Here is a 16,487-nt window from a genome sequence, read left to right on the forward strand (position 1 = left end):
GCAAGAAGGCAGGAGGTGGGTGGGTTGCAGCCTTGTATGACTCTTACCCTTAAAAAGGCCTGAAGTTCTTCACAGCTCATTCGACCCCCTCTGGGGACAGTCATGTTCTTCGAGTGGACCGGCTGCCTGCTGTGGAGAAACAGCGCCCTCCTGATGGCACCTTTTTGCTTCAGTTTGTCCAACAGCAGCTCCACATGGAAAGCTGCCACCAAAGGAAAAGGCAATTTAGTCAAGCAATGCTCACGTCTTGCCGTGCCTTACTGCAGCAGCCGCTGGCAAGGCAGGATGCTTAAGCTGGAAGAGATGCTGTGGCTGAGCAGTGGCCGAGAGAATCAGGACCATCCAGGAATGGGGGTGATGACTAAGACTGCCAGCACAGGCTGCTAACATCAGCACCCGTACCTCTACCCAGTTCTGCCAGCTGACTCTCATTGCTCTCTGTTTCCACTGCTGCCTCAGGTCTCCTAGATTAGCTGTTGCTCAGTGGGGATGTTCCATTCCTGTCTCTTAGCGTCCCAGCATGTCTCCTATTAGTGTTACAATCCCTTAGTGGCTGCTGCTAGGCCTTGTTCTCACAGACCAGACACGAGGTGGTACATTCTAGCCTAGCCTTATCCCAACATACTTGCTTTTTCTAAATGCAAAATAGTTTTTCCTCTGCAGAGGAACGTTTTATACATTGAGAAGAACAACGGTGTGAAGTCTGAGCCAGAAGATTTAAAAGGGGCACGGGTTTTGCACATGTCTGATACCAGCGGGGCTTTGAAAAGCCAAAGAAGTTTGACAATTTAAATTATTGTCACTGAACGTCTGTTGACAATATGAGGAGAACCGAAGTGTATGGTAAGTAAATCTACTGAGGAACTTACTGAGGTCCCTGGGAAGACTTCCTTTGCCATCCGCTTTTAAGCAGAACTTTACTTTAAAACTGTTGGGGGAAATTAGAAAACATTTAAAAACAAAACATATTTTGCACCTGAAGGTCAAGCCGCATCTATTGATTAGCAGAAGTACAGTACAGTAGTGGCTTCCAGACCTACCCTTTCATGACTGTTAATAAGATCTAGTTGCATGTGCAGATTCCTTGGTCGGTGTTGTTGGGTTTAAAGAAACTTTAAAAAGTTCCCTCCACTGCTTCCTTCAGCTCCTGGTTATTAAATATACTTTCTTAAGAGCTTAGTTTATCTATTTTGGTAAGATTTTACTGCTATAACTGAGCTCTTATTAGGGCTGGTCCAAGACTTTTTGCTGCCTGAGGTAGAAGCTTTCCAAATTCCATGTACTTAGGCCAACTAAATTGCCAGTTTAACATTTCAGCACTACATCTGAAGGCAGTAGGCTAGCGTGTGTGTGTGTGTGTGTGTGTGTGTGTGTGTGTGTGTGTGTGTGTGCAGGGCAGGCTGTGTAGCACACACAGCTATGTTCCTCAACACCTCATTGTTGCTGCCCATTACTGGTATGTCTCCCCCACCTAATGGTAAGGTCGGACCTCACTCTTATAAAGGCAAAATGGAGTTTCCAACAAAATTGCACTTGGAGGAGTGCAAGAACTATGTTGGCCATTCAAAAGAGTTGACTAGACACGAAGCACAAGCAACTCACTTCCTTTCCACATCCTCCCAGGACTTGTCCATGGAGGCAGGGACTGCTAGAGCACATTCTCCCAATGGGGTGAACAGATTTCCACCCTTCCATTTAGCTAGTTCTGTTGATAGGCTCTTCCTGCTTCTGGAAAGGGATTAGAATAGCTGTCCATGCTTCAAATGGGACCGTATAACATTACACAATGAATCCACTTAAGTTTCCCACCTGGGAAGAACCTTTGACCTTTTTTAAAAAAAAAACAGCGAGGAAGGATTTGTACAGAGTGGTACCTCAACTTACGAACGACTCGACAACCAAATTTTTCGACTTACGAATGGGGCAAATGGCCATGCGCTTACGAATGTCTCGACATCCGAAAGGAAACCACAGCGGTTTTAGATAGGGATTTTTTGACTTACGAATTTTTAGATAGGGTTGCTTCGACTTGCGAATTTTTCCGTTTCCAACGCATTCCTATGGGAAATCGCATTTCCAAAGGCGCTTTTCGACTTACGAATTTTTCGACGTACGAAGGCGCCTTTGGAACGGATTAAATTCGTAAGTCGAGGCACCACTGTATATGCTTGCTTCTTTGGAGCATCCACAGGCTATGGACCTCGCCGAGGAGGAAATTGTGCCCTTTGCTCCCTTGGATAAGGCCAGGAAATGTGGGGGGACACATTCCCTTTGCCCCTTGTCTCTCATGGCCTCCTTTGATTGACTCAAGAGGCTCCCAATCCATTTCGAGATTCCATTTCAAAGTGCAAACGAGTCATCTTACCAAGAAACCTTCTGGCGATTTTCATTCAGTTCACAGGATTTGTCTTCCGGATTTAGAATGGTTGGGGTGACCTCTAGCCCAGCAATGACTGTAATGACTGGCCGTGCCCTTTGAAAAGAACCAAATGGTAAGGAAAACAGGGTTACTGCATGAAAGAACCGCCTTGTCCTCTTTTTTTAGGCTAAGTGGGGCCTACCTCTGAGTAGACTTGTCCTAACTGGGGTTGGTGGATTATCTGCTACATCTGCATCAGCCTGGGGTCCTGATTGGGCCCTTTTGCAGGGAACAGACTGGCCAGCCTGCACTGCCCCACTACTGTAGTAGTGACCTCATAGTAGCTACTCCCAGTTTGAACACCCCTGGCAGTGGTGTTTCCTCTATTGCTGCGCTTTCCAATGCTGCAGTGGAGCCTTCATGGTGGGAGAGCTCCTCCACAGGTGAAGCTCACTGGAGACCTACAGGCAGAATGTCCACTGAGTCCTATGGATCAGGGATTATGATTGCAAACCGGCTGATTGCAAACCACTCATGCTGCTTAAACCCAGATTTGTGATTGCAGCCTAGTTCTTATGACTAAACCCCAGGATGGTAGCTGCTGCTAAGCTCAGCTGCTGGCCAGACGTTAACATGCATGGAGGTAGCTGTGTGCAACGTGGAGGAAATAACAGAACACCCAGAGAACAGGACATTGTGCCCCTTGTTTGCAGGCCATTGAGCAAGGAGGGAACCATTCCTCACCCTGATATTCCTGTGGAGACCATGACGCTAGAAAAAGGCAACGCCTCTAACAGTGAAGCAAACTTCACTCCTCAGTAAAATGCAAATACCATTGGGCTTTTCCGCTCTGACTTAATTTTGAGCACTTACCTGTATAAGGCAACTTTGTCAGCACCAAAAGCACCTACAATCAAGTCTGTAAATAGAATAAAATAATATCGTTTTTAGATTTGAGACTTTTTTTTGAATGTTACACAATTCTCTGATTAGCAACAGGTCTCCAGTACATTAATTAGGAGCAAGTGCTTTTCCTGAAAGAGCAAGCAGGTAAACATTTAAACGTGGATGCAGAAGGGTAAAGATTGGGGGTGCTTATGGAACCTAAATCTGCTGGATTCTGTCTTAGATTTTAAGGAGCTGCTTTGCTAGACATGTTTACACAAACTCTAATGGTTGATGTCCATTATTCTTCTAGATAGATGTTTTTGGGATTTTGCAAGCTGATTGAACAGAGAATTTTTGCTCCTTTTCCTGCCTAGATCCAGTCATAAACATATCAAAAGCAAATAGAAAAATGAAAAGAAACACTTCCTCCTTCCCCCAAATATTCCTGAAATTATTATTTTTCTTTCTTCAATTTTGGAAGTGCTAAGGTTTATGGGGTGTTTTCTTTAATATATAAAACTTTGTTAAAGTGATGTTGTTTATTTTATTTCTTAATTCCACTATATTTCCACAGGAGAACAAATGGTGGGGATTTTGCAAATATTCTGAAATTGCAGGTAGGTAGCCGTGTTGGTCTGCCGTAGTCGAAACAAAATAAGCACCTTAGAGACCAACTAAGTTTGTCATTGGTAGGAGCTTTCGTGAAGAAAAGCTGCTGAAGAATTGCGGATGCACATGAAAACTCATACCAATGATAAACTTAGTTGGTCTCTAAGGTGCTACTGGAAGGATTTTTTATTTATTCTGAAATTGCAGATATTCTGAAATCTGAAATTCATTCCAGAATACAAATGGTGTAGAATCCAAGAGATATCATAATGTCAGGATGCTAACAGAGCAGAACTGAGCGAATCTATTCATCCCTAGTAAAGATCAAAACCCCATGAAATCTCTTTTTCTTATGCAGTTCTGCATTGGGCTCCTCCCTGTGAAATAAATGTTGGATTAGTTTACAAGATACAGGATTGCTATTATGAAAGATCACCTGGGTAGCCATTTTTGTCCACGTCGGTAGCTCCTTTCAGTGAGTATCCAAAGCTTGGTGGCATTGTCTCAGAGGCCCATTGTCCTTCAAGGACCTGAGATGGCATCCCATTCAAACCTGTAGCTCTCCCATTGTAGATGTAAACCAGCCCTTTCTTGTCTTCTCCACCATAAGGGGCAGCAACTGCAATGTCTACAAGCAACAACAACAAAAAGAATATTTAGCATATCCAAATAGAAAGAAATCAAAATATACACTCCCAATAATTCTGCAGTAACACATATGAGTCCAGTAGGAGTATTGCTGGCTGATGACCATTGGCAAAAGTCAGGGCCACCAATGATAGGTGGAGCCTGAGCCAATAACACGCAGAGACCACTATTTCCAGTTTTGTCCCTCTCCCTCTCCCTGTTGAGTTCTGCAAAAGCAGCACAGAGACTAAGGAAGAGGAAGGTGACTGTTCCATCCCTGAGTTGGTTGTAAGGAGGAAGGCTGGAACGTGGTGAATGGCTGAATGAGGTCAGGCTCAGGTTGGTGCAACAGTGCTCCATTTGTCCTAATGGACTAAAAGGTTCCCTTGATAAAGGACCCCTGGATGGTTAAGGCAACTATGGGGCTGTGGCACTCAACTTGCTTTCAAGCCAAGGGAGCTGGCATTTGTCCACAGACAGCTTTCTGGGTCGTGTGGCCAGCATGACTAAACCACTTCTGGCGCAACGGGACACCGTGACAGAAACCAGAGCGCGCGGAAATGCCGTTTACCTTTCTGCCGCAGTGGTACCTATTTATCTACTTGCACTGGTGTGCTTTCGAACTGCTAGGTTGGCAGGAGCTGGGACAGAGCAACAGGAGCTCACTCCGTCATGGGGATTTGAATCGCTGACCTTCCAATCAGCAAGCCCAAGAGGCTCAGTGGTTTAGACCACAGAGCGACCCGCGTCCCTAATGGACTAGCTTCCACTGAGTGGGAGGCTTTGTATTCTGTTCAGATCTGTGGACTTTTATCTGCCTATTCAGTTTCGCAGCATGCGGTTGACTGGGATGGACTCAGCAATATGAGGCAAATACCTCTGAGTCAATGAGTGTTTGAGCCTCCTCAAAAAGGTTCAGCTTGCGCAGGGATCTCTGCCGCGGAAACTCAATAATGCTCCGAAATAAATTGTATTTCAAGTGTAAAGACTGTCTGGTGTAGGTCTGAAATGTAAAGGTTAGAGGCCTTGGGGTGGAGAGGAAGTTTCTGTATAGGCTTTGCCAAATCCACTCTGTAGGGTCAGGAGAACCCACCAGAAAACGTTATGTAGGGGAGGAGGAGAGGGGGGATTCTTCCATCTCACAAGTAGAGACGCTTGTGTTGACAGAATGATCAAAACAGGGTAATATTGAATTCCTCCCAATGACCCAACGCTTTACCATTGAAGCCATCCTGATCGAGATCTCCCAGAGGTGCAATTGAACTGCTGAACCTTGCAAAAACCTCAAAGCCATGCAGCTTCACGGCCTGACTCTGAAAACCTCCAGAGGCATGTTGGAGATAAACAGAAACTTGTCCCACTTCCAGAAGTTTGCCATCAGAACCACGATCCATAAAGAGTGGGGCTCCTATGAGTAGATCTGCGTAACTGAAGAAGAAGAGAAAGGGGAAGAGATCAAGTATTTCAGTCACTGCAAAAATCCCCACGTTTAAGGTGCTTCCATATGAGCACAACTTGGTCAGAGAGATATCACAAACGGGTCACTGGCAAAAAGGTTTCTTCAACTTATTATATTTTCTCCCACAAGTGCTTTTGTGCTCATGTTCTGCCCATATTCTGTTCAAGCACCTGGTTGGCCACTGTGAGAACAGGATGCTGGACTAGATGGGCCATTGGCCTGATCCAGCAGACTATTTTTATGTTCTTAAATCCAGATTAAAAGGGAAAGAAATATGAGCTGACATTTTGATAGCAACAATGTAATGTGGATCCTGAAAAATACCGGTATGTGCATGCGTGAGGAACCCCAGTCCTACAATAAACACCTGTCTAGAAACATTCTTAGAACTAAATTCTTAGAACATATCACTAAGGGGTGATATGATAGCCATGTTCAAATATATAAAAGGATGTCATGTAGAGGAGGGAGAAAAGTTGTTTTCTGCTGCTCCAGAGAATGCAGACATGGAGCAATGGATTAAAACTACAAGAAAGAAGATTCAACCTAAACATTAGGACGAACTTCCTGACAGTAAGAACTGTTCGGCAGTGGAATTTGCTGCCAAGGAGTGTGGTGGAGTCTCTTTCTTTGGAGGTCTTTAAGCAGAGGCTTGACAGCCATATGTCAATAATGCTTTGATGGTGTTTCCTGCTTGGCAGGTGGTTGGACTGGATGGCCCTTGTGGTCTCTTCCAACGCTATGATTCTATGAACTATTAGGTTCACATCACCGACAGCTGCAATCTAGCCAAGTGAATTACTTTTAAGATTCAAAGGTTTGGTGGTTTGAAAACTATGAAAATTGCAGGTGCCTAATGCTGAGCAGATCATACCCACTGTAAGTTCTTAGTTTTGTTCCTTTGGCTTAATAATTTATAAAAGTGAAGATGCCAAAAGTCCTGTGTGCATGCACAGAACCCATTCACCCACACATTTAAGGGGTATGTGGGCTTTGCCAGTTTCCCTCCAGTGACAGCCTGTAGCGTTTTTCTGGAATGGCGTTCTGGAGGGGTCACTTTCCTGTAGGGTGGGGTGGCAGAAAAGCTTAACCATATATGCAGCATAGCCAACGGGTTGTAGCCAGCTAAATTCTACTTAGGACTCAGCTATACAGCTGCAAACAAAACGTTGTAAAGTGCATTATACAAATGTGACACTAGGTGGTGATGGCGAGCTATGTCAAATTCAATATATTTTTCAAAAACATTTAAAAAAATTCAAAGTGTTTTTTTAATATGTGTGTAGATTTTTTTATATGTGTGTAGACTCGTTTAAATTACTGGGCCTAAGTTAATCATGTCCATTAATTTCGGGGGATCTGCTCTGAGTATGAGTAACCATGGATATAACCCAAAATGTTCTGCCTAAAGAGACCGAGAGCAATTAGAATGCCAGAAGACATTTAAATGTGTCATCACACAGTATGATTTAAAAGAAAATCAGCTAATCTTTCCCACAAACTGAGCTGTGTCATTCAAAAGGGCATCTGTCAGATATACCTAATGCAAGGAATGAGAGGGGAGGAAAGGGAAAATAAAGGAAGAAGAGAGATAAAGAATTGAGGGAGTTGCATGGGAGAAAGGGATGATGAGACAAGATCTGTGCTTAGGAACCTCTAGAATTACAAGCACGCCACTCTCGAGGGATTCATAGCTGTACTATGTATAATGTCTTCACAGGACAATTAAGTCATGCGTGAAATGTTTAGAGATTTATATACCAAGCACTTCAGATAAGATGCATGCAGGGACCCTAGCAGAACAAGCCAGAAGAAGAAAATCTGTGTGTGTCATTAGCTTTCAATTACTCTTTTCAAATCTTCTATTTTTATCCTAAACAAGATTTTTTTTTTAAGGCAAGCAATTATTTCCAGGAAGAATGAAAAAAGCATCACTTACTCATCCCCATTGATATCTGTGGCAGCTACAGAATATCCAAAATATGCAGCCATCTGGGAGACAAGATTAAACAGAAAAATGTTGCATTTTATGTAAATACTTCAGTAAAGATATTTCGGAATTAGTGACTGCCCCCTCGATAAAAACTCCCTTGCTTCTCCTCACTTGCATCTGGGATGTGCTTAGCTGTACTGTATATGTTACTTTGGAACATTATTTCTTTCTTATAATAAAGGTTTTCTTTTTAAAAAAATTGTTTTAAAAAGGTCCCTTGCTATGCATTCCTTAAAGGTTTTGGATTACTCCTCCCACTTTTGCCTCTGGCTCCACCCACAACTGCCATGTGGTCCCTTTAAGCTAAAAGATGCCCCCCCCTATAATTAATCAAGAGAGAGGATTTCTCTAACCAAAGAGCAGCTCTTTATTTAAAAATAATCCCGTGGATTTCAGGCACACTTGGTCAACAACCATATATGCTGCCAGTTCAAACTGATGTGATCAGGGGTAGATTGCTTGTGGTTATGTTTCCCTGTTCTTAAAACAACTCCTAAATCCACCTTCTCTGTTTTGCTGTAGGTAACTTTGTGAATTTATAACATCTAGATTCCACTAACCAAAGACTGATAATGTAAATTAAAACAATGCAGAGAAAACCATACCTGCTCTCCAGTAAAGTTATACATGGACGCCATGGTCTCTCCATTATAAATAGAAACCTGCATGAAAAAGATATAACTTAACATCTGCACTGCACAATATTTTAGAAGTTGCTGGGATAATACCAGCTGTTAAAAGTATACAGTCATACCTCCGTTTAAGTACGCTTCAGGTTAAGTACGGACTTCCAGAACCAATTACACTCATACTTCGGGTTAAGTACGCTTCAGGTTGAGTACTCTGCGGACCCGTCTGGAACAGATTAATCCACTTTCCATTACTTTCAATGGGAACGATCGCTTCAGGTTAAGTACGCTTCAGGTTAAGTACAGACTTCCGGAACCAATTCTGTACTTAAACCAAGGTACCACTGTATTATGTAAGTTCCTTACCATGCCCAAAGTTCTTGCTGCTCTTGGGACCCCAGAAACAAAATCTGAAAATAAGAAAGACAACATGACCTATATGAATACTAGTCAATGACCTCCAGAGACATTTTCCATTTAGGCCGCCATTCTGCCAATAGTTTCACATAGGTAAGGACTCTTGACTTTATCCTCTAGGCTCTAGCAATGAGCTGCAAGACTGTAGGCTTAACTAGGTCCTGTGGTAAGCTAGGAGCTGTGCAGAAGCCCCACAGTCCCTACTAAAGAGTGCTTAAAATTGACCAAAGACTCGCAAAACAGGGATGAGAGGTAAGATATTGGCAATCAATAATGGAGGCGGGGCAAGCAAAATCTTACCAAAGAGGGGGCAAAAGTTAATAGGCCATACCTTCTATGCCATCATGGCTGAAATCTCCCACAGCTACTGAATAACCTGTCAAACATGAAAGGGGTAATCATGACTTATCAATGCACATGACCTATTACAACCTTAAATAAACATCAAGAGGCTGCTTATGTTTAAGCCATCCTAATTAGCTAATCCAATCCTCCTACTTTTGCTTGATGGGGAGGGGGAAGGAAGTGTTGGTGGCTCAGAGACCAGGGAAAAGAGAGGCTTGCAGCTTTGCAGGCAAGGGGTGACATAACTGAGGGGTAAGCCCCTCGGGGGTGCTGCAGAATGAACGTAGTTGGTTAAGGGAGCCATGGACTCAAAAAGGTTGGAAACAAAGAACAAAGCTTTCCAAACTGTGTGTCGCGACACATTAGTGTGTCAGCTGCAGTGTGTAGGTGTTGTGGAAAGGGGTGAGTTTAACCCAGGGATCAGCAAACTTTTTCAGCAGGGGGCCAGTCCACTGTCCCTCAGACCTTGTGGGGGGGCCGAACTATATTTTGAAAAAATATATATGAATGAATTCCTATGCCCCACAAATAACCCAGAGATGCATTTTAAATAAAAGGACACATTCTACTCTTGTAAAAACACCAGGCAGGCCCCACAAATAACCCAGAGATGCATTTTAAATAAAAGAGCACATTCTACTCATGTAAAAACATGCTGATTCCCGGACTGTCCGCGGGGCGGATTTAGAAGGCGATTGGGCCGCATCCGGCCCCCGGGCCTTAGTTTGGGAACCCTGGTTTAACCTCTGGTTTGCTAGTAAAATTGTGTTGCGAAATGATGCATGTCTAAAAAGTGTGTCACCAATATGAAAAGTTTGGAAAGCTCTGCCCTAGAAACTCACCAAACCACCAACGTGTGAGGCAAGAGCAGCTAGAAAGCAAAACAAACTTTGGAGAAACAAGCCATGGTTTACCTGATCATCTGTGGCACAGTTCATCATTAACTCGTGGTTTGTTTTGCAAACCATGGCTTAAACAATTGCTTAGCATTATGGGTGAACCACCCAGGCCATACTATCATTCCCAGGGGCATTTTGGCATCTGCCTGTCACTAGCTTTCACTAATATCACTGGATGGGGAGGGAGGTATGAAGAACCTCAGGCTCAGTCTTACTAGGAACACAATTTTTACTAGTGTTTTACTCTCAAGTAACCTACCCAAGTAGCTGTCATCGAATTCAGCATTAGCCGACCGCGTTGCTAACTGGCTGTCATACTTGGTAGTGTAGACTTTGGGGTTGTATTTTGACACAATCTCAGCCACTTTATCAGAAATGAGCTGGCCTGTTGGGTACCAAGTAGAAGAGGAGACATAAAAACACAGACGGAGCTATTAGACGATATTTGCAGTCTCCTAGTTCACATTAGAAAAAGACAAACGGAAGCAAGGAGCTCAGAGTAAAAATAAGCACCTTGACGCAACTTCTTTATTAAATTGATAGTTACTGAGGAGAAAGATTCTATAATGATAGACACATTAATCTGTTGCGTTAAAATAATACAAAGAATCTTGTGGTGCTTTGAAGAGGGAGGGTGGACTTCAGCATAGCACAAAGTGGGTTATGCACATGGGGAATGAGGTGCACTCACATGATGGGAGTTTGCCTCTTCTGCTCCCCCTAAACCTGTTCTGGGGGTTCCTCCCAATCCCCTGAAGCAGATTCCAGGGTTGTGGGTTAAGGAGGAGGGGAGACCCATTGAGTGAGCAGAACTCATTCCTAACAAGTAACAACTTAGTCCAATCAAACCCCAACATATTTATTGCAGCATAAGCGGGTGGCGCTGTGGTGTAAACCACTGAGCCTTGGGCTTGCCGATCGGAAGGTTGGCGGTTCGAATCCCCACGACGGGGTGAGCTCCCATTGTTCGGTCCCAGCTCCTGCCAACCTAGCAGTTCGAAAGCACGTCAAAGTGCAAGTAGATAAATAGGTACCACTCCGGTGGGAAGGTAAACGGTGTTTCTGTGCGCTGCTCTGGTTTCGCCGGAAGCGGCTTAGTCATGCTGGCCACATGACCTGGAAAAACTGCCTGCGGAGAAACGTTGGCTCCCTCAGCCAGTAAAGCAAGATGAGCGCCGCAACCCCAGAGGCGTTCGCAACTGGACTTAAATGTCAGGGGTCATTTACCTTTACCTTTTAAGCTTTCATTTAATTCATCAACAACATGAAGAACCAAGAGCTAACCACACATTACATGCAAATATGTATAACCAAACCCCAATGGAATCCACCCTGCTCCATCCCAGAAAAAGCCACTTTAGGATTTGAGCAGAAACACAGCCAGGGGAGATGCTTGGCCCTTTTCCCTTCTATTACTCCAAATGCCCCACAGCTGCTTTTCATCCTCACAGGATTCCAAATAAATGTTTGCAAAGGCAGTGCCGTAGCTATGGGGGGCAAGCTGGGTTTTTGCCCTAGATGAAGCCTCCAGAGGGGCGTCACTGAGGCTGCCGACCTCTCTCTGTGTGTATGCAAATGCTTGTGTGTGGGGCGCCAAAATGGGTCTTTGACCTGGGCCCCTGGCAAAGGTAAAGTCTTGTGAGGGTCAGGAAACCTGCAATAGGAAATGCAACTGGGAGGGACAGTTTGAAGCAGAGAAACAGCAGACAGCAACAGTCACCACTTCTCCACTCAAAATCATCCCCTCTTCAATTAACCTTGCCAGAAAGGAAACTTGTTGCATATGGTTTATTTTGTAGTGTCCTTAAGAGGACAGCAGAAGATTAAATAGAATGGTCAGCTTTTTAATGGTCAGCCGTGTCTCACCTTGCCAGTAAAAACTTCCAGGTCCTCCAAGAAGTACTCTATCTCCCTAGGGTAAGAGTGGAAGGAAAAAGTAAGGCTGGGCAAAAAAATACGCAAGTTTCTTTTCTTGTAACATCTAAGGCAGGGGACAGGGACCCCTTTGGCCTGGACTGCTCAAATTCCCACCAACTGCCATTCTACACTCCCTCACAATTACCTTAACATTCCATACTTAAGCAATCTCCTCCCCATCCCCCTCTGAATGCAAACCATAAACACGATTTAGTACAAAAAAAATAACCTAACCGCAGTTCCTAGTTTGGACATATTGAGAAACTGTGGCTAGTCTAAACCAGGAAACGGAGGCTTCCTCCTCCTCTGGCATGCCTCAGAAATGGAGAGGGGGTGTTGAACCTTAAGGTTCCAGCAGGCTTGTTCCTGTAACACTAAACTATGGTTTAGCGCTGTATCCAAACCAGGTAATTGTATTCAGTGCCCTACAAAACTCTTTAAATCGCTATCCAACCCAATGCCCTCCGGATGTTGAGAACTACAACTTCCCGTCATCCCTCACCATTGGCTGTGCTGGCTGGGGTTGATAGCAAAAACCATTCCTGTTTGTTTCTTTTCCCCCTCCATTATCCGGTAATCAGGTATGCTGCTTTTGCGTGTGGAGGTTCCGTTCTTTAAGTCAGAGATGGAGAAGCTGTGGCTTTTCAATTGTCGTTGGACTCCCAACTCCTATCGGCATGGCCAGTGGTTGGGAATGATGGGAGTTGTAGTTTAGCAACACCTGAAATGCCACAGTTCCCCTATCCCTGTTTTAAGAATCTGCAACTGTTGTTGCACAGGGAAATAATGACAGACACCAATACAGTGTATATATTCTGATTTTTAGACTAATTAGTGTTGTTAAAAGACAAAGGCAAATGAAAATTCTTAAATACATTGTTATATTCTGTAGCAGAATTAACCCAGTAGGAGAGATAGCATCTCCTTCTTATTAATTCCTATTCTTCCCTGACTTGCTCACATGCCCTTTGAAAGCCTGAGCTGAATAAAAGATTTCTGTCTAGCAGGCTACTTCCAGATGTATAAATCTAAGCCAACAGGAGTGAAGTGTAAGAAGCCCCTTGAAAAGCTGATCTGACAGATATGCCTTTATAGAATTGATTTCTACAGACTCTTTCTCCTTTGCTGTCAGGTACTGAAAAAAGGAAGACATAGAGTTATAGCTTCCCTACCTGAGTAAAGTCAATGCTGAATCCACCTTGACAAAAGCCCTGTCCTTCAGCGTCAATGTTTGCTGTGAGAACAAGAGAAATGGGAAACAATAGATGGTTTAACACAAATCCCTGTGCATAATAGAGTCAAGAAAGACCCTGATATGGACCAATCACTGCTCTAAGCCAAGCTGTCACGTAACTTCCTCTTGTTCTCTTCAAACAAAGGGAAAAAAAGGTACTAAAGGCACTTACCTGGGAGATGCCCTACCTGGCAAACTGGCGCTGGCTCCCCATTGGCCAGAAAGAGTCAGAGGTCATTTCCTCAAAAGGGAGAGCCTTTAAAAAGCTGAGCTGCCCGTGCAGGTGGGCTCCTATATCACCAGGAAGCTGAACATCCTCACTGCCTACTCATATGTAGACTAGTAGTATTATCTTTAATGGCTAGGCTAGGATTAGTCCAGTTTTTAGAGCCACAATGCTCTGGCTTATTTTTGGTGGCAGCAAGTACCGTATCTTGGGACCCAGCTGGAAGTACTACAGGGCTGTTGTGCAGCAGTTGAGCAAGCAAGCAGGTGTGAGAGGTTCTCCTGAGTGTCCTCCCTTCGCCACAAATAGTGAGCGAGAATAGAAAGAAGGGGCTAGGGGGGGACCTCCTCTCCCTCCCTTGCCTTTCCTTCCTTCTCTCTCACTGGTGCTCCTCCTCAGCCACTGCCCACCAGTCTCGCATGGTGTGGGTCTGTTGCCCCTTGGCCCCCTACACCACCCTGACCTCTCCTCTCCCCCTCCCCACTTGAGTGTCTTCCGACGCCAGCATGGGCGAGAGGCTCGAGCTGTGGCTCAAGTCGCCCTGAGAGCTGGCCGTCTACCCCTGATGGCCTTGCCTGCCTATGTGAGCCGAGGGGAAGAACGGAGCCCGGGTGGTGAGGGAGTCAGGAGGCAGAATGTAGGGAACCCCACTCCACAAGGAGTGTGGGGGAAGAGAGGATTTGGTGTCATGGAACTGTGTGTGCCCCCCAATCCCCACCCCAGTGCATACTTTATTTTGCCTGTCCTGTCCTGTATTTTGCCCAACCCAATGTGGCAACTCCACCCCAGACCCATAGAACTGTAGAGTTGGAAGGGACCCTAAGGACCATCCAATCCCCTGCAAGAAAGGAAAGCTGCAATGAGCACCAGTATCAGAAGGGGAGCTCTGCCCAGTCACACCAGATGCAATGTGTATTGTGCCCTGCCATTGTGGCTTAGCCATTCCCCACCACCCCCCTTTTTAAAACTCAGTCCAGCCAGGCAGCACAAAGAGGTTTAGTGGGGCTCTGGTCTGCTGATACGGTTCATTTGGCTTTGGGTCTCATAATCTGTGCAGGCCTGACCTACGCTGGTCAGAACAGAATATCCCTCCCCCCTCCCCACTATTGTTAAGGCTAACACAATTGATTCAAAGTGCGCTGCCTGTTTCTAAACACGTTAAGTGCGAAATCTGGCATGGCAAGTATATGCTGCTTTTCTTCTCTGTTTACAGATCAGCAACCTACAAACAGCTTTGAGATGTCGCCTGCCTTTAAAACAGGAAAAGAAAGGGAATTCCAGAGCTAATCTCTCGCATGCCACAAGGCAGCCCAAGGAGGATTTTTTTATGATGTGGTTAATCCCTCTGAATACAGAGCTTTATAACAGAAATGCTAACAGTCTCTTATGGGTATCGAGGTGTACAACAGAATGTGCATTTCACTTAGGGCATTCCGTGCCCCTTTGATCCTGGGATTGATTCTGGAATGCACTCTCCCTCTCTGGGCTCTTGCTACTTAAATAGATTGTATGCATGTGCACACAGGGGTGGAGGGTTAATTTTGATCCCCACTGGGGATGGACTAAATGCATCTGTTCTAGTTTGGAAGTAATTTGGACCTACTGGGTTCCCCCCTTTTTTAACAAAACCGGCTGGATATCCAAGTTTGCTGTTCCAGCTTACTTGGAAAGTCATAGGGGCTGTAGTAGATTGTTCTGCCCAAACAGGATGCAGCTCACATCCCAGCTGTTGGAGCCAAGCTACATGATCAGCAGCTCTGTATGACGTATCTGTTACTGGAACATATTGTTGGGTGTTTCCTTGTGTAAAAAACAACAACACATATTCTACATACAGACCAGTAACCTTTTCTAAGACCTACTAGTTGTTACATACTAGTTGCCTACATACATAGGCAAGGGGCTCGCTATTGTTATTTTGCAAGAAAGCATCTAAACATTTATTCTCCTGATTGTAAAAACTTTCCTACCTTGCCAAAAAACGGGTTGGTTTTTTTTTTAGGGTGGAGGAGTGGTCCTAGTACCCCTGTGGTTTGTTCTTTTCAGTACACACCAAGGTCATGACTAGCCTTCAGCAGTGGCTGCCATTTACAGTTGTTGTTTTTAAGATACAGTGCCAAACCACACATATAATGTCACACGTCATTTGCCCCTTAGCCTTCTTCCCAGTCATTTGCCACAGTCCCATCGCAGTGACTCCACATTAAAAATGAGAGAATCACCATATCATCATATTTCCACTTCTATCTTCAGATCACTACGAAATTTCTACGTGCTGTGAAATTTGGAACCAGACTGAGCATTCAACGGATCTGCAGAGGATCCTATTGTCTCGCAGGTTTTGTTTTTGTATGACCACACACCCTAGTTCTAAGACCACCAATGTGACACCATAGCATTCTCAGATACCCCCTTTAAAAAACTTTTTGTTTGTTTCGTTGGTTGTGTATTTGGGGAGGGGGTGGCCTGCTTTCTTTGCTTTTGTGTTGTATTTGTTTTGGAGTGTGTCTAGGAGTTTTTCCTGTTATTTTGTGGGAGAAGGGTTCTGATCATCGCCAGTTTTTCATTTTGTGGTGCCCGCAAGAGTTTCTTAGATTTCTATATATTCCCCTTGGGCCCCCAAACGCTGCCTTAAACCACTGTTGCAAAGATGAGGGTGTGGGTGTGTTTCTTCCACACACACCTTAAAGTTGTGCTTATAACACGACAGCACACAGAAAATAGAGTCAGGGCTGTAATTACAATAGCAAGACATTCTCCACATACTTGACCTGCAGGGAGCGTATTCAAAAGCTCTGGACCCGTTGTGAAGATAACATGTTCCCACAGGTTCCCTCTCTGCTTTCTGTTCCGTTCTCCAGTGGTACAATGGGGCACACGCCTGC

The 16,487-nt window shown here is 44.6% G+C and overlaps 1 protein-coding gene across 1 annotated transcript in view; it reads right to left on the reverse strand.

Moving 5' to 3' along the window:
- ITGAV (integrin subunit alpha V) overlaps positions 1–16,487 on the reverse strand; it is a 70,726-nt gene that overhangs the window by 26,410 nt on the left and 27,829 nt on the right. The window contains exons 4-17 of the mRNA XM_035133482.2: positions 16,369–16,483; positions 13,315–13,376; positions 12,092–12,137; positions 10,485–10,610; positions 9,313–9,357; positions 8,931–8,974; positions 8,541–8,597; positions 7,882–7,934; positions 5,703–5,911; positions 4,293–4,484; positions 3,233–3,278; positions 2,366–2,473; positions 870–928; positions 48–202 (exon numbers count right to left, since the gene is read on the reverse strand). Of these exons, the coding sequence (XP_034989373.1) occupies positions 48–202; positions 870–928; positions 2,366–2,473; positions 3,233–3,278; positions 4,293–4,484; positions 5,703–5,911; positions 7,882–7,934; positions 8,541–8,597; positions 8,931–8,974; positions 9,313–9,357; positions 10,485–10,610; positions 12,092–12,137; positions 13,315–13,376; positions 16,369–16,483 (1,317 nt within the window). The remainder of the gene's footprint in view (positions 1–47; positions 203–869; positions 929–2,365; positions 2,474–3,232; positions 3,279–4,292; positions 4,485–5,702; positions 5,912–7,881; positions 7,935–8,540; positions 8,598–8,930; positions 8,975–9,312; positions 9,358–10,484; positions 10,611–12,091; positions 12,138–13,314; positions 13,377–16,368; positions 16,484–16,487) is intronic.

Source organism: Zootoca vivipara, chromosome 1 (assembly GCF_963506605.1).
Source record: "Zootoca vivipara chromosome 1, rZooViv1.1, whole genome shotgun sequence".
In the NCBI taxonomy this organism is placed as follows: Eukaryota; Metazoa; Chordata; class Lepidosauria; order Squamata; family Lacertidae; genus Zootoca; species Zootoca vivipara.